This window comes from Erpetoichthys calabaricus, chromosome 8 (assembly GCF_900747795.2).
Source record: "Erpetoichthys calabaricus chromosome 8, fErpCal1.3, whole genome shotgun sequence".
Taxonomy (NCBI): domain Eukaryota; kingdom Metazoa; phylum Chordata; class Cladistia; order Polypteriformes; family Polypteridae; genus Erpetoichthys; species Erpetoichthys calabaricus.
This window is the reverse complement of record NC_041401.2, coordinates 120,851,022-120,876,583: the sequence shown is the minus strand read 5'-3', so window position 1 is coordinate 120,876,583 and position 25,562 is coordinate 120,851,022. Positions and strand designations below refer to the sequence as shown.

General features: G+C 44.4%; 2 protein-coding genes across 2 annotated transcripts; both read left to right on the top strand.

Annotated features, from left to right (window-relative positions):
• Nucleotides 1–2,180: 2,180 nt before the first annotated feature.
• LOC114656730 (transmembrane protein 88) lies at nt 2,181–9,908 on the top strand. The gene is made up of 3 exons (XM_051930442.1): nt 2,181–2,696; nt 7,547–7,832; nt 9,042–9,908. Exons 2-3 carry the CDS (start codon nt 7,578–7,580, stop codon nt 9,303–9,305), a joined length of 519 nt encoding a protein of 172 aa, XP_051786402.1. The 5' UTR covers nt 2,181–2,696; nt 7,547–7,577; the 3' UTR covers nt 9,306–9,908.
• Nucleotides 9,909–19,902: 9,994 nt separating this feature from the next.
• vwa1 (von Willebrand factor A domain containing 1) lies at nt 19,903–25,132 on the top strand. The gene is made up of 6 exons (XM_028807350.2): nt 19,903–20,098; nt 22,006–22,563; nt 23,088–23,369; nt 23,495–23,770; nt 23,851–24,135; nt 24,461–25,132. The coding sequence occupies exons 1-6, from the start codon at nt 20,005–20,007 to the stop codon at nt 24,499–24,501; spliced, it is 1,536 nt and encodes a 511-aa protein (XP_028663183.2). The 5' UTR covers nt 19,903–20,004; the 3' UTR covers nt 24,502–25,132.
• The last annotated feature ends 430 nt before the right edge of the window (nt 25,133–25,562 follow it).

The window sequence follows — 25,562 nt, the reverse complement described above, 5'->3', positions numbered from 1 at the left end:
CCATTTAATTAACGATTCCTTTTTTTATATATATTTTGGTTTGGGCATTCTGGCAATGGCAAGATGCCACATTGGCTGGCTGCCCATGTCACCCATACCTAAATCTGCCACTGGTTAGGAGATGTGAGACTATAGTGAGGCTAGGTGAGTTAAACTTTAACATCTGTCTAAATGAATAGCTAGATATAAACGTTTACAGTGAACACAGAATCTTTTAAGCACACCCTGGCCATTCAGTGTTCTATGGGCACTCACTCACATCTGCATTGAACAGCACCTGGAGGTGAAGCGCAGCAGGCTGTGTCCCAACACACACATTGAAAAGAAGAGACAATAGTAAAGGGCAGCTGTACAGGGCTAACTCAGACACACACATACAGCACAGACTACCTAGTGAATGCCGTATACCCCTCTCACACATCATGCTGTACACACACAATAATACCGCCGAGGCTGTGCAGCTGGGCAGGTCTACTGCACACGCCATGCACCAGCGATTTGCATTTTCTTTAATTAAATGCTTTTGTTTTCCTGTCTTATTCTGTGTTTCACTCTTCACTGCAATTTTCAGTGGCCCGGCTCCGCTGACACAAAATTAAGAGATTGCTCTTATTCCTCTGTATTTTTTTTTTTAATTAAGAAAACAAAACACAAATTTTTAAGTACAGGTCAGTCAAAGATACAATCAGCACAGTAATACAAACATTGTGTTCCAAAAAATAAATCAATCAAGATGAACATTCAACCAGAATGTGGAGAGCCCGGCCCTCCTTATGTATATTATGAGAATGGAAAAGATTTAACAGAGACCATCATACTGTTTTTAGAATAGAATTAATTAATTCTTGCCAAATTCTAAAAAAATCTTGAACTGTTCATCGCAGAGAGAATTACATTTTTTTAGGTTTAAGATAAATTAGGACATTACTTTCCCATTGAGATATGGGGGGGGGGGGGGGGTGGATTATTTTCGTTAACCAAAATGAACATTTGTATTTCTGCCAGCAGAGTAGTTTACGACATCACAATAGATGTTTCATTTGCCTTCAGGTGGTACTCCAAGTGTGTTTGTGATCCAAGGTTGTCTGAGAGATATGAAAATATTTCAACCCAAAACAGTCGGAAAATAAAGTATTCCCACAACACATGACCTAGTCCATGTAGGCCCTTCATGACGTGTTTCAAAGTTTGGATCTAGTCTCTGATTCATTTTAGACAACTTTAAATGGGATGTGTGTTTACAGTGTGCTGTTTTTAGCTTAATTATGTCACACTTTACCCAGACTGAAGAAGATGCATGTTATGGGTGGCTGAATTCCATTCCTCATCTGAAATTCTAATTGAAAGATACCTCATCCTCTGAGATCATCTAGGGATAAATTCCTTTACGTTTGTGCTTAGAATCTCAAAAGACCACCGCTATCCTCATCAGAACTAGCCTGCAACGCTTCAGGGATAAAGAAATAAACAAGGAAGACAAGGGAATTGAGCAGTTGTTTTGGACAAAGATTGTATATAGAGAAAGTAGCTGAAAATTATTTAATATGTAGCAGCTCAAATGAACACCTCATCTGCACTAAGATTTCGAAAGGCCCAGATACCAGGTGACTTCCGTAGCATGAATGCAGTAACGGTTAAAGAATGCTGCATTATATGATTGTCATCCATGGGGCTGCTGAAAAGAGCATCTCTGCCTTAAAGTCTGTCCTGCACTGTAACATACTGTTCCTTGAATGAATGGTGGACCACTGGGTTTGGCTGCTAAATAATAATAAAAAAATATGGTTAAAAATAGCCTCTGTAAATAATGTAAAATGTGAATGCTCCTAATGAGCGCTCTAACAGAGTACAGGCGAGTGCGTGAGTGAACCCTGCAATGAACCGACCTTCCGTTCCGGATCGGCTCCTGCTTTGCCTCAAATGCTGCCATAAAAGGCTCCGCTCCCGCGATCCCGAATAGCACTAAAGGTGCAGTGAATGTCATTAACTTCACTCTTCTCTGCTCCATTCGCCAGTGGTTGTGTCGATGCTGTCTCCCGTCCAGTTCTTGTTCCCCGCCACCCTTAGAGATTTCTTCATCCCCGAACTTGAAGCTGAGGCACTAGAGACCTCTTTCAAGGCGCTTATCTATTCTTTGTGATGCATCATTTAAACCGCATTACTGAAAGAGACTAGACATGTATTTGGAATGGCATTCGCATGTTGAATTACTTGAAGAAGACGCACATAAAGCCGATGTCTATAGGAAGGGAGGTCGCGGGTTTTTGGGTGCGCAATCGGGTGGATTCAATACGCGTGATCGGCAGCGGCTGAAGCCGTTGCTGCAGTGAGATCACAAAGGGTGATGCAGTTTAGCTGTTGGAGACACGCTTCTGATCAAAGTGTCTCTGCGAGTGTCTGCGCACACACACACGCACGCACACACACACACATCGCAGCCGCACGAGCGGTCGCCAGCACCTGCGGAGCACCGCCGCTGCCTCCTGCCTTCAGCTGTCTCGGCATCACAGACACGGGGCGGTGCGGCTAAGCGGGAGCCGAGCTTCAGGCGAGAGGAACCGGGGTGCTGCTAGACTAGAGCCGCCGACCACTCTCACGCCTTGTCCCGTGACTGCGCCCTTCAAAAGCGCCCAGAACAGCCAACGGTGCCTGAGAGACTGTCCAGGACGGCGGCATCGGCAGCCAGCAAAAAACAGGTAAGGTGCAGCAAGAGGGCGGGCAGGTGGCACAGCCATGTACTTGGGCTTCTGCACTCTTGAATGCTACACACCGATTGCCCACCTATCTCTTTTCACCCACAATCACTCTCGGGCACACACCTGCACCCTATCACGTCGACTCTTGCGATCTTGTGCACGCTGACTTTGACACTTTAATCCTCATTCGCTTGCACCCTGTTTTTACCTTCGTTTTATCGCCCTGATCCATATGCGATCCGTTCCAGACAGTCGTGTAAGTAAGCTGTGTGATGGAAGGGGAGTGTGTGCTGGTCCCAGTCAGCAGGTTCTGCTCCCATATAGTTAACCACTCTTGCATCCATACTTTTGTGGTGCCATCACTCTCTAACGGGCTCTCTGCTACCTCCCCCCATTGATCTGCACTTTCTCCTAGCTCAGTTCAGTCTCGCAGACCCACGCTCGGTCCAGTGAGCCTCACTCTGTCCCAGGCTCTCATATGGCGAGTTTTACCTTCCTGGATCGTTGAAGTGACAGAACACTGAACCCATCTGAGGCTGCAGACAATATTTGGATAATTTGGGTAGTTTCCACTCTTTACCTTGTATCGACCTTATCCAGTGAAGCATTAAATGAATAAAAAAGTGCTGAGCAAGACAATGCAAAAAAAGGCACAGAAAGCATAACTTCATAAATAATACAAGGCAATGAAAAAATCTTAGCCAACTGCAGGCAGCTAATCCAAAGCTGTGAAGATTTCCTTTCTGTGGTACTAAAAGGATTATTCTGCCTGTGTGGTATTGTGTGTGATGGGGTACAGCATGCTGGGTCCAGCTTCAGCATATGATGCTGTGTTTGGTCAATAATGGACCAGGTAGGGACACTAGTTTCAGTCTACAGTTCAAATCTGTAGTCACAAATTATGTCTTAAAAGCGAAGGGTGTGAAAATAGATCATGTGTGCCTGATCTTAGTCTGTGAGGGTGAACAGACCATTAACCTCAGTCTGCAGTTCATGTTGCTTCCAGTATGGATGTTGTGTTGTAGTTGGTCTATCAAGCTGGTTCCAATGTATAGAGACTGAGAGAGCAAGTCTATGTGGAGCTCACACTTCGTAACTGATTAAGCCCATGGAGGTCTGAGGTCCACCCAGGTTCTTTAAGTTAACTGTTATTTTGACTGTTGCTTGGAGAGGTGAGACATGCACTGACCTCAGGTTGATTTAGATCATAGTGTACAGGTCCCAGTCTCAGTCTGAAGTTGCTGCCCATGTAATTTCATGTCTACAGTAAATAGTTACATAAGTAAAAGTTGTAATGATCCATCCATCCATCCATTTTCCAACCCGCTGAATCCAAACAGGGTCACGGGGGTCTGCTGGAGCCAATCCCAGCCAACACAGGGCACAAGGCAGGAAACAATCCTGGGCAGGGTGCCAACCCACCGCAGGACACACACAAACACACCCACACACCAAGCACACACTAGGGCCAATTTAGAATCGCCAAACCACCTAACCTGCATGTCTTTGGACTGTGGGAGGAAACCGGAGCGCCCGGAGGAAACCCACGCAGACACGGGGAGAACATGCAAACTCCACGCAGGGAGGACCCGGGAATCGAACCCAGGTCCCCAGATCTCCCAACTGCGAGGCAGCAGCGCTACCCACTGCGCCACCGTGCCGCCAGTTGTAATGATTTCAGTTGATAAAGGTGGTCATGGTGGGTCTGGTCTTGAGGGTCATGTAATTAAAGAGTAATCTGGCAGGCCATGGAGATGAAATTTGTTTTAAATGTCCTGACCTGCAGAGTTGGAGAGGTCTCTGGTCTCAGTCTGCAGGCTGTATTGTTTCCAGTTTGTATGGCTGAGAATGTGAAAGTTATATGAGAGCCCAGTTTCTGAAGTTAGAAGTTAGTTATACTGATTGTTGTTTGTAGAGAGAAAGAGATCGCTGGCCTTGGTCCAGATAGCCAAAGCCCATGCAGGTTTCATTGTGAAGTAAGAAAATTGCTGTACAGGTCCCAGTCTGTGAATATGGAAGATACATACATTTCAGAAGTCCCCAACTCATTCACATCTAGCCAATTTTAAAGTGTATGAAGTCTGTGGTCTCCTTCCACTGTACCAATACATTAGGAGTCCAGTCTAGATGATCATGTAAGTAAACAGTGAGCATCCAGGCAATGAGGGTGGAAATTGTGTTGCTGGGCCAAGTTTGTAGAGATGGAGAATGAACAGGAATCTATAAATGCAATTCAAGCCTTTGCTGACTCCGACGTGAATGGTGTATCTGTCCCAGCTTGTGAAGATGGAAGTTGTATTATAGTCTCAATCTGAACTACACTCTTAAGGTTCTTCAGAGCGATGTCATAGGGCACAGGTGTCGAACTCCAGTCCTCGAGGGCCTCAGTGGCTGCATGTTTTCATTCTAACCATCTTCTTCATTAGTGAGACGTTTTTACTGCTAATTAACTTCTTTTGCTTTAGTTTTAATTATCTTGTCTCAGGCCCCTTAGTTGTCTCTTTTTCCTTAATTAGTAGCCAAACAATAATGAGACAAACAAGCCACCATATGCCCAGCTCACCTGTGCCCATCACACAATATCTGAAAATAAAGAAAGGTGAAGGTATCAGTAAGGTTAGTCTCTCAGGTCACCAAAACATTTTGATGGTGTTCTTAGAAAAAACAGAAAAACCAACAAATTTGGAAATATCTGCTGTGGCAGAATGAGAGCAGCAACAAGCCATTGAATTAAATAACGGGCTTAATTAACATCAAGAATCAGCTTCTCATTAAGAGACTGTTTGGAGTGAAATTGGTTGGAGTTTGAAATACCAGTTTAGCTGGTTATCTGTTGGCTCGTTTCACATCTCATTTCTGTTCGGCTGCCATTTAATGCAGAAACAAATCAATTCAGAGGACTGAATCCTTAAAAACAGGGCTATTAAAATGAAGGGAAAAGGAATTAATTAGCAATGAAAACTGCTCACTGATCAGGAAAAGGGTTAGAATGAAAATCTGTAGCCACTGCGGCCCTCGAGGCCCGGAGTTTGATAACCCTGTCATAGGGGAACCATTTTTAGCTCCCAAAAGAACTAACCAAATGAAGGTTCCAGAAAGAACCCCTTATTTAAAACAAATAACAGGCCACATAAATAGATGATGCGGTGGGGCTGGTGCCCTGCCCGGGGGTTTGTATCCTGCCTTGCACCCTGTGCAGGCTGGGATTGGCTCCAGCAGACCCCCGTGACATTGTAGTTAGAATATAGCGGGTTGGATAATGGATGGGTGGATGGATAAATAGATGATATGAGATTTACAAAATTCCAGTGAGCTTCTGATTGTATGCTCTCGCTGCATACAATCCCAGAGCCTAAGTTAAGAATTTCTCGATCTGTCAGTATTCTGTGAGGTCGTCTGCTATGCATTAAAGATTTCTGTTTTGTTCACATATTAGGAACTGTTTCAAAGCCCAAAGAACTCATTTCATATGTAGTGAACCCTTCACAGATTGAAACGGTTCTTTGTCGTATTAAGAAGTTATGAGGAACCACACAACCAAGCAAAGTGCAATCTTTAAGAGTGTACCCAGCTCATTCATGTCTGGACATTGACATGAGGCCTTTTTTCTGAATTTAGAAGGCGTACCATTGGTGCCAGCCAACTTTGGGAGGTGGAGACTCCTCCTGTCTCAGTCTGCAATATAAGCTTATTCTAGTACCAATGACCTTTCAAGTAAAGGTTGTACTGGTCTTAAGAATGTAGAAATAATATTTTCTGCAGTCTATGGAAATGGAGAGTGCGCTGGCCTCAGTCTGTGCAGTTCAGGCTCAAGTTGGTTTCACAGTAAATGCTAATATTAGTGAATGGTATACAAGAAGTATACCAAGTGACCTTGTCTGTGAAAATGCCTAAAGCTTCCAGCTCACACTACTTCACATCTGGTCTGTCATGTAAGTAAGCTTGGTCTGATCTCAGTATTTGAAGATGATCTTGCTGGTTCTATAGATGGTCATGTAAGTAAAAGATGATCGTCCAGGCTCAGCAGATGGACCTTGTACTACTGGTCTTAATTTGTCAGAATAGTAAGCACACAACTCTTATTCTAAATGTCCAGCTCATATTGCTTCATGGCTGGTTATTCATGCAAGAAACAATTTTACTTTTCCGACCATTGGAGACAGAGCATCAGTGTACTATTTAAGCTGGTTGAACTATGATTGGCCTGGTTAATCAAGGTTATTTCTGGTCCTAGTCTATGATGTTGCAAGTTTTATTGGCTCTAGTTTATTTCAGTGGAAATTCCTCAGGTCCCAGCATACAGTTCTCATTGATATCTGTAAAGTTGGTACTTATGTTGGTTACAGTCTTTGGAGATGGAGAAACTTCTGGTCTCAGTCTATAGTTTTTACCGACTCTAGTATGGACCGCCATGTAAGTGAGCAGTATACAAGTCTGTGAGGGTGACAGACACACTAGCCTCAGTCTGAAGGTCCAGCCCATATTAACGCTTGTGTCTAGTTATACTGGTCCCAGTCAGTGAAGAGAGAGGTTTCACTGGTCCTCTTCTGCATTTCCAGGTCACACTGATTCCTAGCTGGACTGTCTTCCAGTTTCAGAATATGTGAGTTTAGTGATAGTTGTCTCATGCAAATGTAAAGAAACTACCCGTCCATGTTTTCTGGCACATAGTGCTTCCATTTGGGACAGTGGTGTAAATGAAGGTTATACCCAATGTAGCAGATTCACCTTCTATAAGTGAAGCATATAGTCGTTCCAATTTACACGGGGCGTGTGGTTCCGTTTATGCGGGTTCCATTTTGTACAGTCTGTTTACATCTGCTGTAAAAAATTCTTTGTCTTTATTCCAGGGGCTCCTAATATTTCAGGAATCTGGGCAGCATGGAGGAGCCAGAGGGGGATAACCTTTCAGACACAGCCCACTTGATCTCACATCTCCCTGACTATTCCATTGACGAGCAGTGCCCACCACTGGAACGTCGATCTCCTCTGTCTTGCCTGTTGTGGTCCACTGCTGTTGCCACCATCAACGTATTTGTCTTCATTGTCAACTTTACCCTGTTGGTGGTTGTCTTCGGTCTGGTCCTCCTGCCCACCATAGTGATCATCTACTTTGGGTTTAAGTGCCACTCAAGGGTGAGTATGAACAACAGGGTAGCAGCACTGACCTCTGGTTGTGTTGTCTTCCCTGTAGTCTTAATGGTCATTCTGAAATGTAGCTGAAGTGTGATGGCCTGCGTTGGGTACAACTAAGAAGCCTGCTGGAGTGGCATCTGCTCTTCTCCTTTCACTGTGGTCTCTTTCCCTTCATTATGAGGTAGTCTTCTCCAGTTCCTTTTTTGCTGGTAGATTCTTCAGTTTCATTGGAGGATGGGGGTCTTCTTTTCCAGGGATGCACTCTGTGATATAGTGTCACTTTTTTTTGGCAACATTTTTTTTCCACCTCTTTACAGTTTTTGTCGAAGGGCTTTGTTATGTCCTCTTCTGATTTCTTTTTTGGGGTCTCTTTTACCTTATTATGGTGGAGTGATGGGGTCTCTTTCCCCTTTCCGTAGTTGGATCTCCTCTCCTATGTGGCGAGAGCAGTAAACGCGCTTAAAGTGCTGCACGGGGAGAGTTGCTCTTTACTCTCATTGAAGTGAATGACACGCCATTAATATTCATGCACTTCACTCCCTGCCGTCAGTGCACTGAATGGCCAGGCGGAGCTGTGGGTCAGACCTTCATCTCTCTGGGGGCTGTGAGCCTTTACTGGTGCAAACAGAGAAATGCTAATTGTCTTCCTCATTCCCCTTTTCGGCGTGCTGCTAAATGTCACTGATTGTTACACTTAATGAAGCGAGAGGCTGTAGCCGCGTGCCTGTGCAGACCAAGGTAGCAGGTGCTGCTGAGCTGTGCCCCCTGCTATGCCACGTGTGATGGTTGCCATTCCTTGTCACTGTGTCCTTGAAGGAGCAGGCTGACTCTGGCTTGGCAGGCATCCAGTCTGAGACATTCCCCTTTTTTGCTTTGGAGAGCAAGGCCTTTCACATTTCAGGTTGAATGATAACTGTAAGTTAGCTGTAGACCAAATGACTGGCTACTCTGGGCCATGCCTTCAGGCCTGTGAATGCCAACTGAACTTTGAATGCTGACATTTTCACACAAGGGTAATTTATTTAGCACAATAGGACTAGTGTGGCACTGCAGGGTGTTTACAGAACCAGTTATGAGACTGGGCCACATCACCAGTTTAAGCTTGTGTATATCCATAATTGCTTAGGGCAAGATTCCCATCCTAATTAACTGGTGCTGACTTCTGTAAACATGGTGGCAAACTCTGACCTCTGATAACCTTTTCCACAGGTCCTGCACTCCAATGCATCTTACTGTCAGCACCTGCTGGATGACAACTCTTCTTCAGCCCTCATAATTTTGGGGTTTGTAATCATGTCTCCTCTCATCATCGTTGCCATGGCAATCTACTGTGGGCTGTCTCGCAGGCTCCACCTCTTTCTGCTCTTCCAGCCATTCAAACGTGCAAAATACCAGGGGCTTCAATGGAAGGGCACACGTGGAGCCGGACACGGCTGGTGCTGCAGTGAGGACTCATTCAAAGCTTGGGTTTAGTGGGCTGCCATCTCATCCACAACCATTTGAGCTTAATCCAAACCATCACATTGCTCATTCGATTGGCAGTGTGTCCTCTAAGTGTAATTAATTGTCATCACTGGCTGATTTTCTTCATTTTTGCTATGGGGTTAGCAGGGTTGGGGAGGTGGGAGCTGGGTTCCACATCATGAACATTGTCCCAGAGTGAATGGATGAGCAAAGCTGATTACTTCAGAAATATGTGGGTGCTGACATACCACAAGATTTTGGGATTGTCAATTAAAATGAGCTTTGTGTGTTGCACTTTGTGGCTCTTTCCTTGTAGAAATCCTTAAAATGAGTGGCCAGATCCACCAACAACAGGGTTTTATGACCAGTAAAGTGGGAGGCTGTGCCATGCTTTTATAGTCCTTTCCCTTGGGGTCTCTTGTCTGTATCATACGGTAGACTCTTAACATGTTCAGTGGACTCCATCTCCCTAGGGTCTCATAAAACAGTGGGTATTTTTGGCAATCAGATTTGGTGTTTATCTTTGAATGTGTCAGTGTTTGATTTGTTTTTTTGTATAGCTGGGTGAATCTCAGAAAATTAAATGTAATAAAACAAAGTGAACGCTGCAAATATATTAACCCCTTGGTTTTTGCCTGGAACTTGCTCAGAAAGGAATATGCAGTTCTGTAAATTACACATTTTAGTACTAACTCTTTTAGTGCACACCACCTAGTGAAGCCCAGCTACTATCTCAAAATCCTGGCCTGCAGACACATGTTCTCTCTCTTGTTATCACTTCTCCTCCTCCGTCTCCTTTTTCTTCGCTCCTTTGCCAGGGGCACATCAGAGTCTCACCTTGGCGAGAAAGCCCCAACCCTGTCAATTCTCCCGTCTCGTGCTGATCATGCTTCAAAGGATTTAGCTCTTCCCAAAGTACATGACAAGACAAGGCAAGACAGAGATGTGGCTAAGGAGATAAGGCAGACTTGCAATTGGCAAGAGGCGGGCCAGTGAGGCTAAGGCAGGGAAGTATGAGGGTTCACCAGAGTCCTGCTCACTTATTTCACTACACGCCTGAGTCTGTCTCGCTACCGCAAAAGAGAAGCAGAATGGAAAACACCACCTAGATGCTTGTCTTCCCTGCCTGTCACAAACAGTTTCTAATACACAAGTGATGAGAAGAACAGAAAGGATCCATCAAGCTTGGACTGGCTTTGCTGTGTCGGCTGCAGACCGCAGGCGACAGAGGAGATGAATGGATGGGTGGGTTTGCAGCAGTTTGTTGTTTGCTGTCCTCCTGCTCTTTGATGCAAGCGAACATCTCTACAATTGCACGCTGTGGGACTCGTTTACGTCTGGAATAATAGAATTACTGTCAGCCGCCTGGAAACTCATTTGCATAACGAGGATCGTTGCTGAAATAAAAAGCCCTTCACTTGCTTTTCACACCAGCAAAAGTGCCATGAGGGAAGAATCTGCAGACGAGACGTGATGGCACGGGGGCCAAGTCGTCCTGAGACAGACATACCGTAGGAAATCTCACCTGTTCACCAGCACGTACTGGGTTTCACTGAGAAGACACCTCTCCACCAGTATACACTTGGGCTCACTGTAAGCCTGTTTAATTAGCAGTTTACAGTGAGACACATTGTCATCTCACCTGCTAACATACTATCATTTCATCTGCTCCTTGGTATACACTAGATCTCATTAAAATGCTGCTTGTTCACCAGTATGTCCTGGCACCAGCAAAATTCTCTTATGTTCACCAGTGGGACTCACAAAATAGCCACCTGTTTACATGTATACACCAGAGAACACTCACATTCCAAATGCTCACCAGTAAATACTGGAACTTACAACTGGTTCCACTTTATCACCTTGTGGGACTGAAGTCCCATCTGTTCCCAAGTATAAACTGAGGCTCAACATTTTTCACTTGCTTACCAGTCTACATTGGGACTCACTTTCTCGCATTTGTTCAGCAGCACATTATGAAGGTCATTGCAATTTATTTCATTTCCAGTTTGCAATGGTGCTCAAGGCAGCTTCCAGCTGTCTCCAAATTGGGGCTCACCTCATTCCATCTGCTCAGCACTCAGTGCATCTTAGCTGCTCCGCAGTGCAAACACAGGTTTGCTGGATCCCATTTGCTCCCCCAGTATGTCCCACCTGCCCAGCAGAAGAGCCACAATGGAGGGCCCTGCCACTGTCACTTGTCTTACTGTCTCAGCTTTTGGACAGAAGTGTAGGCCTTCCTGGAGGAGTGCAACCACAGTTTTGTTGCCATGAGGCATATAGATAAAACCAAGACTTCTGTGATTTAACTCAACTCCACTTTTCATTTGTTTCACTGTCTTGTGCTGCCGCGGCAAAGAGCCCTGAGGGCCTGTGAAAGGATGCTTTGTCTTAATGGAAAACAAAAGTAACTGCTCAGCAATGTCAGCGTCATCCTGAACTCCCACAAGGTAAATAAAGGCCAAATGTATGCCTCTGCAATGTGTTGTATGCAGGGCATAAAACATCAATTAGTGGTGAATGTCCAGCAGAGGGATCTCTTCACTTTGCAATACGTCACAAACAGAAAACTGCCAGCTAGGGATGGGGCATAAAAGTCTGGAGTGTTCTGGTGGCAAGAGGTGGTGTGGAGAGATGCTGTGCCCCATAACAGCAGTTAGGAGGATCATACTAGAGACATATTCAGTATTTCATCCTTCTGACATCCAGTTCTGTTGGTGGTTTAATGTGAAAAGGGTATACAATCTTATTCCTGTCCACATCTCAAAGTTTAACAGTAAGTTGTAGCAGCAACTGGATTTTAACCTTGATGGAATCAATCCAATCAACTTTGGAAAATGCTAGGACGTACCCCATAGGTGATGTGCAGGAGGCCTTGCCTGACCCCTGTGAGAAGTGAGTGAGGGCTACCGGGCCAATGGTGGACCTGGCTAAAGAAGTTAGTCCACAAGAAGCAGAAGAAGAAGACAAGGGAGGGGAAAGAAACTGGTAAGCTGATTGAAGTGGATGGGCATGTCATGAGACAATTAATATGTGGGCAAATGAGTGATGGAAGTACAAGGGAAGAGAAAGAGAGGGAGGCCAAAGCAGAGATGGATGGATAATGTAAAATATTTGAAGGATTAAAGGGTGTGACTTGGGAAGAGGTACAGGACTGAGCTGCCTGGAGAAGGTTAATCAAACACATCAACCCCACATAGAAGTGGGAAAAGGTGAAGATGAAGGATGAAGGTACGCATTTGGCCCCTTATGTCAGGTCAGGTCAGGTTGGGGAGCATGCACTGGTACAGCACGTTGCCGCACCCACCATGTGATGAAACAGCTGAAGATCCTGGTTGGCAACCCCCTAAGCAGAAATGATCATCTATCTGCCGCAGCCAGGTGTTATGTGGGAGTCCCCTTGGCCTGGTTCAGCTGCTCAGGTCCTCAACAATGAGGATCCAGCGAGCCAGATCACCCTCAGGGAATTGCGCCACATGACCGTAGTGCCGTAACTGATGCTCCCTCACAATGCAGGTGAAATGCTTCATTCAGGACTCCAAACAAAGTCAAATCAGCGGTACCCAAGGATTCTCAGAAGAAACACAGTACCAAAGGAGTCTAGTCTTTGTCTCAGGTCACTGGATAGCGTCCATGTCTCACAACCATATGGCAAGACAGGAGGCACCAGGACTCTAAAGACTTGGACCTTTATCCTTTTGCATAGATATTGGGAGCACCACACACCCATTTCCAACGACCTCATGACTTCCCATGCTCCCCCAGTCCATCTACTGACTTCATAGGAAGAGTCGCCAGAGACATGAATGTCACTGCCGAGGTATGTAAACCTTCTCAACAAGGTCGACAAGAGGTTAATAAAGGCCTGGATCTTGGTTTTTATCAAGGACAATCGCAAGCCCAGACACTCAGACTCCTCACTCAGTTGTTCAAGAGCCCCAATCAGAGCCTCCATTGACTCAGCGAAGATCACAGCATCAACAGCAAAGTCAAGATCAGTGAATCTTTCTTTACCAACAGATGTCCCACAGCCGCTGGATCCCACGACCTTGCCTAACACCCAATCCATATAAGCATTGAACAGAGTAGGAGCAAGAACATACCCCCTGACGAACCCCAGAATCGACTGGGAAAAACACAGAGATTCTGCTTCCACTCTGCACAGCACTCACAGTACCAGTGTACAGGCCGGCCATGATATCCATGATGCCCTACAGGACAGCTGGATCAATTCAATCAAAGTCAAACGCTTTAAGAAAATCGACAAAGGCTGCAAAAAAACAATATTTGCGTTTGTGCTCCATGAGGACCAACAATGTCAGGATGTGGTCAATGGTAGCCTTCTTAGGAATAAAATCAGACTGCTCCGGTCACTGGTAGGTGAGCAAGTGGTCATTGATCCTATTGAGGATGACCCTAGCAAGGATCTTACCTGGCACCAAGAGCAGTGTTGTCCACCTGTAGTTGCCACAATCCAGGCAATCACCCTTCCCTTTCCAGATAGGGGCGATAAGTCCCATATTCCAGTCAGTTGGGATGATGCCCATCTCCCAAATGGAAGCAAAGATTGCTTGCAATGCCAGGAGGACATCCTCTTAGCTTGACCAAGAATTATTGTCTGGCATTGTAGATCACTGAAGCAGCACTGATATCTGTTTCTATGCCATTCAATATTTCAGAACACATGTAATAGACATGACACCTGTCAAGTTGAACCCTATCTCCCCGATGAAGAAGAGAAGTCTGGGGTTCAGCCTTTTTATGTCAGAAAAGCCTAATAGAGAGAGAAATTAAAGAGTCTTGTCACAGACCCCACTCTTCATTTATATGAGCTTTAATCTAAAAGAACTGATTCAAAATGTTCTGCTGATCTGATCATGGTTCATCTTCTTTTTCTCCTGCCACACAAGCAAGACAGAAAGGGAAAAACTTCTAATAATGTTAACAATACCCCATAGCAGGTTGGACGCCTCGGGCTCGTGGCTGTTGTGTAAGTTGGAAGGCGAATGAAATGAAAATATCCAGAGGTGAGTGACAGCTGGATAGAAAACAGCCAGCTGCTTCCCTTATTCCTCTGGCAAAATGTCTATCAACAGGGTCGCCTTTGAAAGCTGAGGTGTACGTTCTTCTCATACCTGAGCAGTCGTTCATGGTAAGTGGAGCTGAACAGCAGAGCTCTTGATCCAGGAGCCGCAGCAGGTGACTTTATGGGTTATAAAGCATGTTCTAACAAGGTAGAATGGGGGGCTGACCATAGCCAGCCCAAATGAAATTTATCTCAATAGACTTTTGCATGAAAAGCACATTAAACTATGGAGGCTCACAGCAAGCCCGTCTCCCCATGCTGCCTCACAAAACATTTACGCTGACTCACTAAAATCTTTTCACCCCATACTGCTTCATAATGAGCTCCCTGCTCCATTCCAGCTTACATGAAAGTGCCACTCGGTGGTGCCTCACAGCAGGCTCCTCTCCCCAAGCTACCTCATAACAAGCTCATCATTCCCTTGATGACTCTTTAAATGCTCCTTACCTGATGCTACCTCAGAGCAGGATAGTCACACCATTAGCCTGAAGATGAGCTACATTATAACAAGATGCTCCCACTACACTTTCTCATATAAAAATGCTTGTCCAAGGTTACCTACCAGCTCAATACTTCATAAGAACAGGTGTATTAATCCGTGCTGCCTCACAACAAGCTCCACACCCCATTTTAACTCACAACCTGCACCTCACCCAGGATGACTCACAAAGTGCTCCTCATCCCAAGATGACTCATCACAGGGGCCGTCATTCCACACTACTTAAAACAAGCTTCATGCTTGCTTATAATTTCATCACCCTGTGCTGCTACACAATACCTCACTCTATGTCATCCTACAGAAAGCTGAGCACCCCATTCTTCATTATTATGAGGTCTTTTCTCCTCACCATCACTCAGTGCTGCTTGCAACAAGATCCTAATCCGATACTGTCCAACAATAAGTCAAGCTCTCCATGCAGACTCACCTTAGAGTTCAATTAAAACATGTCGTTCACTCCTGCTTCCTCACAACAATGTTATCACCCTGTGCTCCCTCATTTCTTGCTCGATTTTTGCAAACCTCACACTTCCTTATGATACTTCATTCCTTTCTACCCCCCAAAAATGTTCCTATGCAATGCTGCCACATGATAAGGTCATACTTCCTCATAATAAATCAGTCACCTCATAGTGCCTCACAGTAACCTTATAACCCCATAATGCCTCACAAGAAGCTTTTTGGCTAATGCTCCCTCCCAACAACCTAATCAGCTCATGCTACTTTACAAAAAAGCCCCTCATCCCCCTCGTTTCTCACAAAGCTAATAGCCCCATGCCACCTGCTAACTACATAAAACAATCCATCTCAATAATTAAAATCATTAATTGTACTCTATTCACTTAACAGCCAATCTATTCTGGCTTGTTATATATAGAGAAAACACTTAATCCTCTTCTTAGAGCAGTAACACGCTCTCTTCTAGAGGTACAAAATTGATCTGAAAGTAAAGCTCCAGTTCATGCACTTATATGCACTGCTTTCAAACTAAAGACAAGTATCCCATCAGCCCCTGCTGTCTATTTCCCATTGCCATTCCTTTTTGGGGTGTAACCTAAGTTAAAAAAAGTTTAAGACTTCCAAGTAAACTTGAGAATGAGCACCTGACTTTCAATATTTTAAGCCATGTGTAATATGCATATGAACGTATTAAAAATAGGTTTTCAAAAAAAATAGACCAATCACACCTAATTATGCTGGAAATGATTTCACAAGCTCAGATGCTTTCTAGGTGGAGACAGCAGTGCCCAAGGAGCAAATGAAACTACCATCAGTTGTGATGATTTTAGAGATTTGAGACAGGTTTAGCCCAGTGAGCCATTTTGGACCAGTCATCCATGTATCATGCTGCCTCACTGTTTCAAAATCTGCAACCAAACCTTTTTTATTATATAAATAATTAAAATTTTAAAAAATAATAATCTCTAAAATGAAAACACAGCCATTTGCATGTGCATGGGAGGCAGCTTAAGGGCTCTGGTGATAGTAACTACCAGTCAAACCAGGGGTGGGTGCTGTGATCTACTGCCTTCTTTCTTCTCCCCTCTGCAGAACGCAAGATTGTCAACCATTCCACCACTGACGTCACCTCCGTTATCCACCCTCCTGGACACGTCTTTTCCTGCCATTTTGAAATTAGTTCTATTTTGAGCTCTCATCTAAAAAAAGTCGACTAGTTGCATGTATTTCATGCTCATAAAGTTTGTAATTATACGGGGTCACCAGGGTGGTGCCCCAACTCTTTGATGTTGTTTTGTCTCCTCTTTACAACATACAAGGTGACAACACTAATGTAAATGTGATTTTATTTATCCCTCCACCTATTTGAAGTTTTCAAATGAACAAGAAGTATCTAGGAAGAAGTGTAAGCTGGAGATCAGTGGATAGGTATAATAAAAATAATAAATCTTTAGTTTCATATACTCAAAGTGCTTTACAAAGGGAGTGAGGGAGCCACTAATGTGCAGGATCCACCGGGATGATGCAATGGCAACCATTTTTATGCCAGTATGCTCACCCCATATTAGCTATTAGGTGGTAAAATAGCGTGAAACATGGCCAGAATGACTAAGCCATGGTGGGCAGTTTAGCCATGACATCAGGATACACCCTCCTCTATATGAAGGATGCCCAGGGATCTTTAATGACTAAAGATAGTCAGGACCTTGATTTTACGTCTCATCAGAAGGATGGCTCCATTTTTACGGCACTGGGGCATTGGGATCCACAATCAGATCACAGGGTAAGCAGCCCCTGCTGCTGATCTTACCAACCTCTCTTCCAGTAGCAACTCAAGCTTTTCCTGGTTGGTCTCCTATCCAAGTACTGGAAGGACCCTAACATGCTTAACTTCAGGTGGATGACCTGCAAGTATGGCCAAATATCATTTCCAGTCAAGCTTTACTTTAAGCAACCACAATCACTTTAAAAAGATATAATTGTCATGAACTGAGAGTCCCAGTGCTAATGAGTTCCAAAGCACGTAGTCCCAGAAAAGTCTGCTAGAGGTGGAAAGCATGAAACCCAGCCAGTAGCAAGAGCAAACACAGAATCTTTATGTTTAAAAATATATACAGTATTTCTTGCAAGAATTATGCTCTGTAATGCTGCAAAGCTCCAGAAATGCATCCAAAAGCAAACAAAGTACCAATACAGTATCCAAAAAGAAGTTGAAAGACAGAGCAATAAAGTTTAAAAAATACAAAAAGCACAGTTGAAAACACACAAAAATTCACAGACACCAAAACCCATTCAAAACAAACTGCCAGAAATTGTGAAGACCCCACAGATTTATAGGTCGGTGGGCAGTTCCCAGAGGTGATTAGCAGATGGTCCCATCCACAAAACACATGCAACATAACAAAGGCAGCTTATATACACAGACCAAAGCAAAAATAAAGAACAATACACATAAATAACAAAAACAAAAGAATCAAAAATTAACAAAAGAGATTTAAAACATGAATCTGAACCAGAAGAACCTGGTTGAGACATGATGACAATAAACAAATAAAAATAAATAAATCCAAAAGTCAGGGGTTTGTAAAGCTATCAAGAAGATGCAGTAGGTACTATCAGTCTTCTAGATTTACTCAGCATACTCTGTACAATATCCACAAGATCAGACCATTTCTGAGAATATGCAGCACAACTCCTGGTCCAGGCTTTGGTCTTGTCACGTCTGAAATACTGCAGCTCTCTGCTGGCCAGAGCACTGACATGTGTCACTAAGCCACTGCAGATGACTAAAAAGTTCAACCAGCCAAGGCGGGCACATCTCATTCCTCTCTTCAGGTCACAAGAGATGGGTCCAGCTGCAGACTTCCGTAACTCTGTGATTCAGTAGCTCAGCTTGACAGCCAATTAGACTGCAAGTTTTTGTCACTTGGTTTATTTCACTTGAGTCAGATAACCCCTCGACCATCCCTAATCTTAACCATAGTGTAATCAGGTATTTTCATGACATATGCTATAAAGCGACAACCTCCTCAGTGGAGTGGAGCTCTGGAGGTCTGCAGCTAGTGTGTATTGGATCACTACAGTGGCTTTCTGGACTGACGTATAAAGTTTAAATAGCTTGTGCTTGGCTAAAGAGTAGTCAGTGGGTCTGCACCTATATATAAGGAGACACTTCTGAGGTCCTATGCTCCTTTGAGACCACACAAGTCTATTGTTGAATGGCATCTGGAAATGTCACCATTGTGTGGTATCAAATCTCAATCCAGATTCTTTTCATTTGCAGCTCCTGTTGGAAAAAGCTGCCCACTTCCAATTGAAATTTGGACTCGATGTGTTTAAGATGCATTTGGAGACTTTCTTGTTTGATAAATTTCTGTCTAAGCTGTTAGGTTTTATTATCTTGGAATTGTTTCTAGCGTGTATTTTGTTCTGAGCTCTATACTTGTGATGATCAATTTTATACTCTTGTCCTGTAACACTTGTTCCCTCCAGACTGATGTCTACTCAATTATGTTGACCTCTTTTGGATAAAAGTGTCTGCTAAGCAAATAAATGTAAATGTTTACAAGCAAAAGTATTCCTCAATCACACTGCTAAGGACACCCATGACATGTAGTGAATGCACTGTTTATTATGAAATGCCTCCCTTTTTGCTATATAAAATGCCTTGTAAGATGATCATTACAGGTTGAGTGTCTTCTTTTTGAATAACAGGCTGCTTGTTCTTAGCTTCCCGCTGGCCAGGATGATGTTTGACTTTAATTGGGACCAAAGGATTTCCCTGTTATTTTTAACCACAGCTTCCATTGTGAAGCTCTTGGGCACTTCCCGCCCTACCAAGTAAATAAGGTGCAGCATCAAAAGGCCCGGTGAATCCCTCCAGAGCTTGAATAGGAGACTCCTCCCAGGGTTGCAGAGAAGGCTTGTGCCGCAGCTCTGTCCAAGGCACTGGACACCTAGCGCACACAAGAGGGCCCACCTTTACCTGGTGTAGCCAGTGGGAGTGACCAAGAGCATCCACTACAAGACGCCGGGGTGGACAGTGTGAATGGCCTCCTATAAGGCCAGCTGAACTCCCTTATCTTGTAAGGCCAGTTCTGTGATATCCTCCAAGTGTGGATCTGCAGTCGGTGATGGACAGAGATCTCTCATATTTGCTGCGAGTTATTTACGTGATTAACTGGGGCTAGTCTGAGACTGGAGGGTGAGGTCATTAGAGAACACCCTTGGGTGGGACATGGAGTTATTTTAAACTTTCTAGAAGACTTCCCCCATGCTGTAAAAAACAGCCTGCAGGCAGTCTGGAGATGACACCCCTGCGTGCCTCGGAGCTAATGTGGGGGGCGCAACAAGACCGATCATCCCAAACAGTTTATATCGCCTGGGGGTCTTTCAGGTGAAAAGTGCCTACAGGTGTCTGCAGGACACAAACACGCCGCACTGTCCCCGTGTGTCTTGTATACAGGGACGCGTAATGAGGATAGCGGACAGGCGATGGGACCCTGAGGGGCACGCAGGTGCTCAAGGGGGCGGGCCTGCCTGGGTGTTCAGCAGAGAGGGAGGGGGGAACAGTACGCATAGGGAGGCTGTCGAAGTTTTAAGCTGCGCCGCGGAGCCCCGATGGATGGATTCTCGTTTGAGTGGTCGCTACCAGCCTTGGCGTCATGTCGTTGACTGCTGCGCTAATCTGGACGCTTCTCGTCGTCGCCGGCGGGTCGCTGGAGGGCGCTGAGACCTCGGCGCGCCCACCTGTGCCAGGTAAATCGAGGAGGGGGTTCGTTCGAGGATTGCGACGTCTCCGATTGGGGAAGAGGGGCGATGCCTGTGGATTTCTCAAATAGAGAATTGGAAATAAATGACTGACTGCCTGTTAAGATTTATTACCGTGTGAGTGAGCTGGATGTGCCTGACTCGCCTTTTTTTGGCTCGGATACCCAGCACGTCTTGATCGGGTTTTATCAGCTGTGCCGGAATGAGTTACTGCCCCCGTCCCAATCTCTCCATACTTCTTTAGAATAAACCTTTGTCTGGTCTGGTTACCCCAGAAATGTAACTTCGGACCCCCTTTGTATTTGTAAATTTAGAACCTAGCTTTACTACATTTTGAGTCTCTCTAAAAGCTGGGAGTCCAACATATCCTGAGATGGTTCTATCATCTCCACCTTTGTGCTTAGCTGTGCCCAGTTCAGTATCTCTTTACCTCTGGTTAGGGAGCCTCTCCTCCATTACTTACTGGGTGTTTAGAGTCTCCTTTTGTCTGGCAACCTTTTAAATGAGTCCCCCAATGTGTCCCTGATGCCCCAATTTCTTTGAAATCAAAACCCCACTGTTGTTAGAGGAAGTCATTGGCAGAAAATGTGGTGAGCTGTATGTCTCAAGTCCAGGCTCGCATCCCAGTGTTTCTTGAGTTCTTGGGTCTCATTGATCTGTCATGTCAGGAGAGCTGGAGCCTATCCCTGTTGGTGTAGGGTGCAAGGCAGGAAAATTATCCTGGGCAGAGTGTCAGTCCATTGCAGGGCAAACAAACAAACACACACACACACACACACTAAACACATATTAGCATTCATTGTCCTGTATTATTTAAGTTTCTTTATGTCCACCTGTCTGCTTCTGATCAGGTGGTCCACTGTCTCCAGCTCAATTTTCATTATCTTCAGATGTGTAACTAATTTTCCAAACTGGTTTCCCATATATGGCTATAGCACAATTGCTTTTATTGATGCAGGGCCCCACTTTCATTTGTCTAAATGGCCATTTTCTGCAAGTGCAGAGTACTGATTTATTTACAGCCGTATATTTCAGGAATGAGCATTTCCTGGGTTTAATTCTTTTCAATCCAGTAATCAGTCACATCTGGATTACCTTACCTCTGCCTGGATTCTTCTCATTATCCCCGAGTCCATCTTTGCAGCTCATCACAAGTGCATCCCTCACAGCATTTCACCCACAGCAAGTAAACTAGCTCAGGATTTCACTTGTGCTAGGCCAAGAGTCCATTTTTTTTCTTAAAATAAAGGTGCATTCCACTGTCTGTTATGGTACGTGTCTTCTGATTTGACCTACTTAGAGATCTGCAGAATCCCACAAGGTTTTCCATGTTATCTTCTAAAACACCTTAGGTTTACCTGGCCAGTGCCACACAATCTCTAGTATAGTTTTAGTTTTCCTCCCAATGGAGGGGTCCAGAATCTTCAAAGTGGCACCCACCACCTGAATTTCAGTATGTGAAATACATTAGTCATACAGTTACCCTAAACGAGGGCCTCACTTATGCCAATCTTTGTAATTAAATATCCATAGCCAAGCAGTTTATAACTTCTGGCGAGGGTCCAGCTGAAATCATCGTGAAATCATTTCTAGAGCAGGAATATATTACCTCCAGTTGGTGAGCCCCCATGCTCTTTTATCATTTGTTTCAAGGTCCATATATTTCAGATTGTAGGCATTTTGTATGTTTAGGCCTGTCCCCTACAAAGCAGATGTAATATATTTTGTCATTACCTTTGCAGATGTAATTCTGCAGATGAGAGGCAGAGCTAATAAACGTAGTCCTTCTGGAGGCGTCACACGCACCAATAAATAGAAATGGGACACACTTACAGTGAAGGCTCAACACAGCCGTTGTGTTCTAGCAGATGACCTTATTTTAATGTCTTTCTCAGGGCCGATGGCTGGCTGCTGTGAAGGTGACGTCATGTTCCTAGTGGATTCCTCAGGCAGTGTATCATCCTACGAGTTTGATAAGGTGAAGACATTCTTGGGTGAACTGCTGCATCCATACACAATTGGATCAAAAGATGTACAGGTTAGCGTCCTTCACGTGAGCACTCAGCCCATTCCAGAGTTTCTGTTCTCTGAATACACCACCAATGCTGAACTGCAGCTAGCACTTAAGGAAATGAAACAACCACGGGGTGACACCAACACGGGCCAGGCTGTAACATGGGCACATGATCATGGATTTCAAGACCGTGCCGGATCACGTCCTGGAGTACCAAGGGTTCTAGTATGGGTTACTGATGGCATGTCATCCGAATCGGTAACTGGGCCGATGACTGCTCTGCGGGATGATGGTGTAGTGGTTCTGATTGTATCTACTGGACAGGGGAACTTTGTGGAGTTTTCAACTGCGGTCAGCCCCCCAACTGACAAGCATCTTTACTTTGTGGATGTTGATGACCTTAAGCTCATTGAAGACGATCTACGCAATGCAATTACAGGTATGACATGCAAATATAACTTTTATGTTATGTGGACAGGTCACCTGCATTTGGACACGGTGAAGAGGATGCTGGTGTGACAGCAGAATAAACTCTTGTCAGAATTAGGCTGCACAGCTACCTTTTCTGAGTGCCTTAACTGAAATGAAAGTACCCAAATTACAGCTTTTGGGTGGCAACCTCTTGAAGATAGTTGGCACACAGAATAGGAAGGTCCATATTAAAATTAATTGCTCATTTTCTGCCTTAGGTCTACTTTTCTTTTGTAACAGAAATTCAGTACACAGGTTAAAACATTAGTATAGGCTTGTATTGTGATCTCCGTTACATAGTAAATGGTTTATGCTATTGTATTAGATGGTTTTCTATCATTTTAATAAGCATTTATCACTTTACTAAAATTAGTAAGCTTGATGAAATTTCAAACCATCACCACACACTGCTTAGATTTAAAGCTGTCATGAGAAATCAACTACTAACTAATCTTAACATTTTCAAAAACATCATCCTGTTATTGATTACAGATGTCATACGAACTCGGCGGCTTTCTGCAGTGGACATAACTTCACACAGTGCCCGACTAATTTGGCCCGACATGCTGTCTTCACCCTCTGATTTCTATGTCCTACAGTATAGTCCAGTTTCTACACAACAGCAGCAAGCATTCACCTTGCAGCTGAACAGTGGTGACACTTCAGCACTGCTGACTGGTTTGAGTCCTGGCACAAAGTACCATGCAACCCTGATACCTGAGTCCAACTATGAGCATATCCAATCACTTAGCGTTCAGTTTACCACTCTTCAAGGTAAGACTTTCTCACTGTATGGTCCAGGCATGACCAGATTTCTTCGTCTCATCTTTTGTTGCTCAATGTACCATTCATTAAAATCATGTGAAGATAGTAAAATGAGTATTTGCTTTCCCTCACAGAGGCAGTTAGCCCAACACAACTGCTCATTTCTGATTCCAAACCTAGTAGTTTCCGGGTCAGTTGGGCCCCTCTTTTACCTGACTCTGTTCAGGAGTTCCAGGTGCTGTTTGGACCCCTTCCAAGTGGTGAAGCCCAGTCCATCACTGTGAGCCACAATCAGAACTCCACAGTCCTTCAAAATTTGCAAAGCAGCACTTCATACCTTGTGACAGTCATTGCACAGTACCACTCAGGACAGCAGCGAGCACTGTCAGCTAAAGCTTGCACACAAGATGGTGAGTGACATCCTCTCTTTTTACCCAGTCCATCAACACCTACAGGCCATCTGGAACGTGTCTGTCTGTCTGTCTTATAGAGCCTGAAGAAATGCGTCTCATGCCAATAAGTCCGGGGATGCTCCGAGTGGATTGGGATGAGGCTCCAGGACCAGTGAAGGGCTACAAAGTGAGATGCCGGTGGTTGACAAGCACAAGTGTCCCTCAGCCTGCTCATCCTACTGTCCACCATAGTTTGCCTTCTGCGGCACGTACCAGTTTGTTCAAAGGACCAGAATCTGACTCCGTTGTGCAGGTGTGCGTCAGTGCCATGTATGAAGAGAGTCCAGCTCACCGTCGCTGCAGGACAACACGTCTGCACCCAGGTACAGTGCTGTGCACCTCTCGGAGGCCAACAGCCACCATCTACTGCTAGAAAAATGATCTGACCCAGAAAATCAATCTTTAAAGCATCTACCTTTTGATGGCCTTCTTTCCTTGTATGTTCCCTTTATAGGTTGCATAATATAACTAAATCAAAACATCTTCAAATAGTAACAGAGCAGAACTTGGTTTTTTTGCTTTACTTTTCCTGCACTCTTAAATTGATGCTGGTGTGTAAATAACAGCAGATATCCTCCCCTTCTTAACATGTCACACTGCCCATCAGACATGCAAGTAGAAATTCTAACTTTCTTTTTCTCCTTGTAGGCTCCCTGGCACTTGTTCTTGGGTCACACCACCCTTCTTAATGGTTTAAACAATAAGAAGACGAGAGAGAGAGAGAGACTTCAAGCTGGACTATGGTTGCACTTTCCTTCTCACTTCAGTCACTGGATCCTGGAGGCATCTTGAATGAACTTTTGCACCTTCACTCTCAGCTGAGCCAATGAAGCCACTAGCCAATATAAGCAAAGTAGTTAAAAAAGAGGGACTCAATTAATGTGTGACATTTCTTCACATTCTTGATCTATGCCTGTAGCCCCAAAAGAACCAAAAGCCTAATATAACCCCTTTGCCCCAAACACCCTGACAGACAGTTACTTCTTGTGTGTCAATCTACCCGCACACCAAGATCTAAAGGTGAACCTGCTTCATTTTCTGTGACCTTTTATCTTTGTTTGACTACTGTATGTTGTGCAGTATCATGTAATTATGATGCAACTTCAGTTGGCAAGGTCCACTTCAGTTAACCCCTTGAGGGTAGGTCACGATGCCAACAACAGCAGATGCAAGCGCCAGCCGAGGGTCCCAAATAAAAGATATGAAACACTTTAAAGCACAAGCTGAATCTTAATGTTGTACACTAACAGTAATTCTTTCTAAAAATTTATTTTTTATTACAAAAATGTAAAAAAGACTAAATAAACTGATTCACTTTAACATACTATACAAGCTTTCTTCATTTTGAACCAAAATGTACAAGCAGTATTTTTTGTTTCTTTGTAATTATACAATTTGGGGAAAAGCAACCTGTGGGAGGAAGTCTGCAAGCCTAACAAATGACATAATTCAAGTGGATGTGAACACAGCCAGCTGCTCTGGGGGTGAATGCGAGTGTTTTCAGAGACTGGCTTGACTCCAGAAAGAGAAAATGTGAATGTTGCTCACCAGTACATCTTTACTACACTCGAGAGAGAGAGAGATCGGCACAACTGCCTGTGAGAAACAGTCAGGGGGTGGGGAGCTTGCACCTCTACAAGTGGGGCGCAAGCGTTTGAAGGCTCTGTAAAGTTGTGGGAGTGAAGTTTCAACAGGAAAAAGGGAGGATGAGTTTGTCGAATGAAATGCTGCAGTGAGTCCCAAAAGGTGC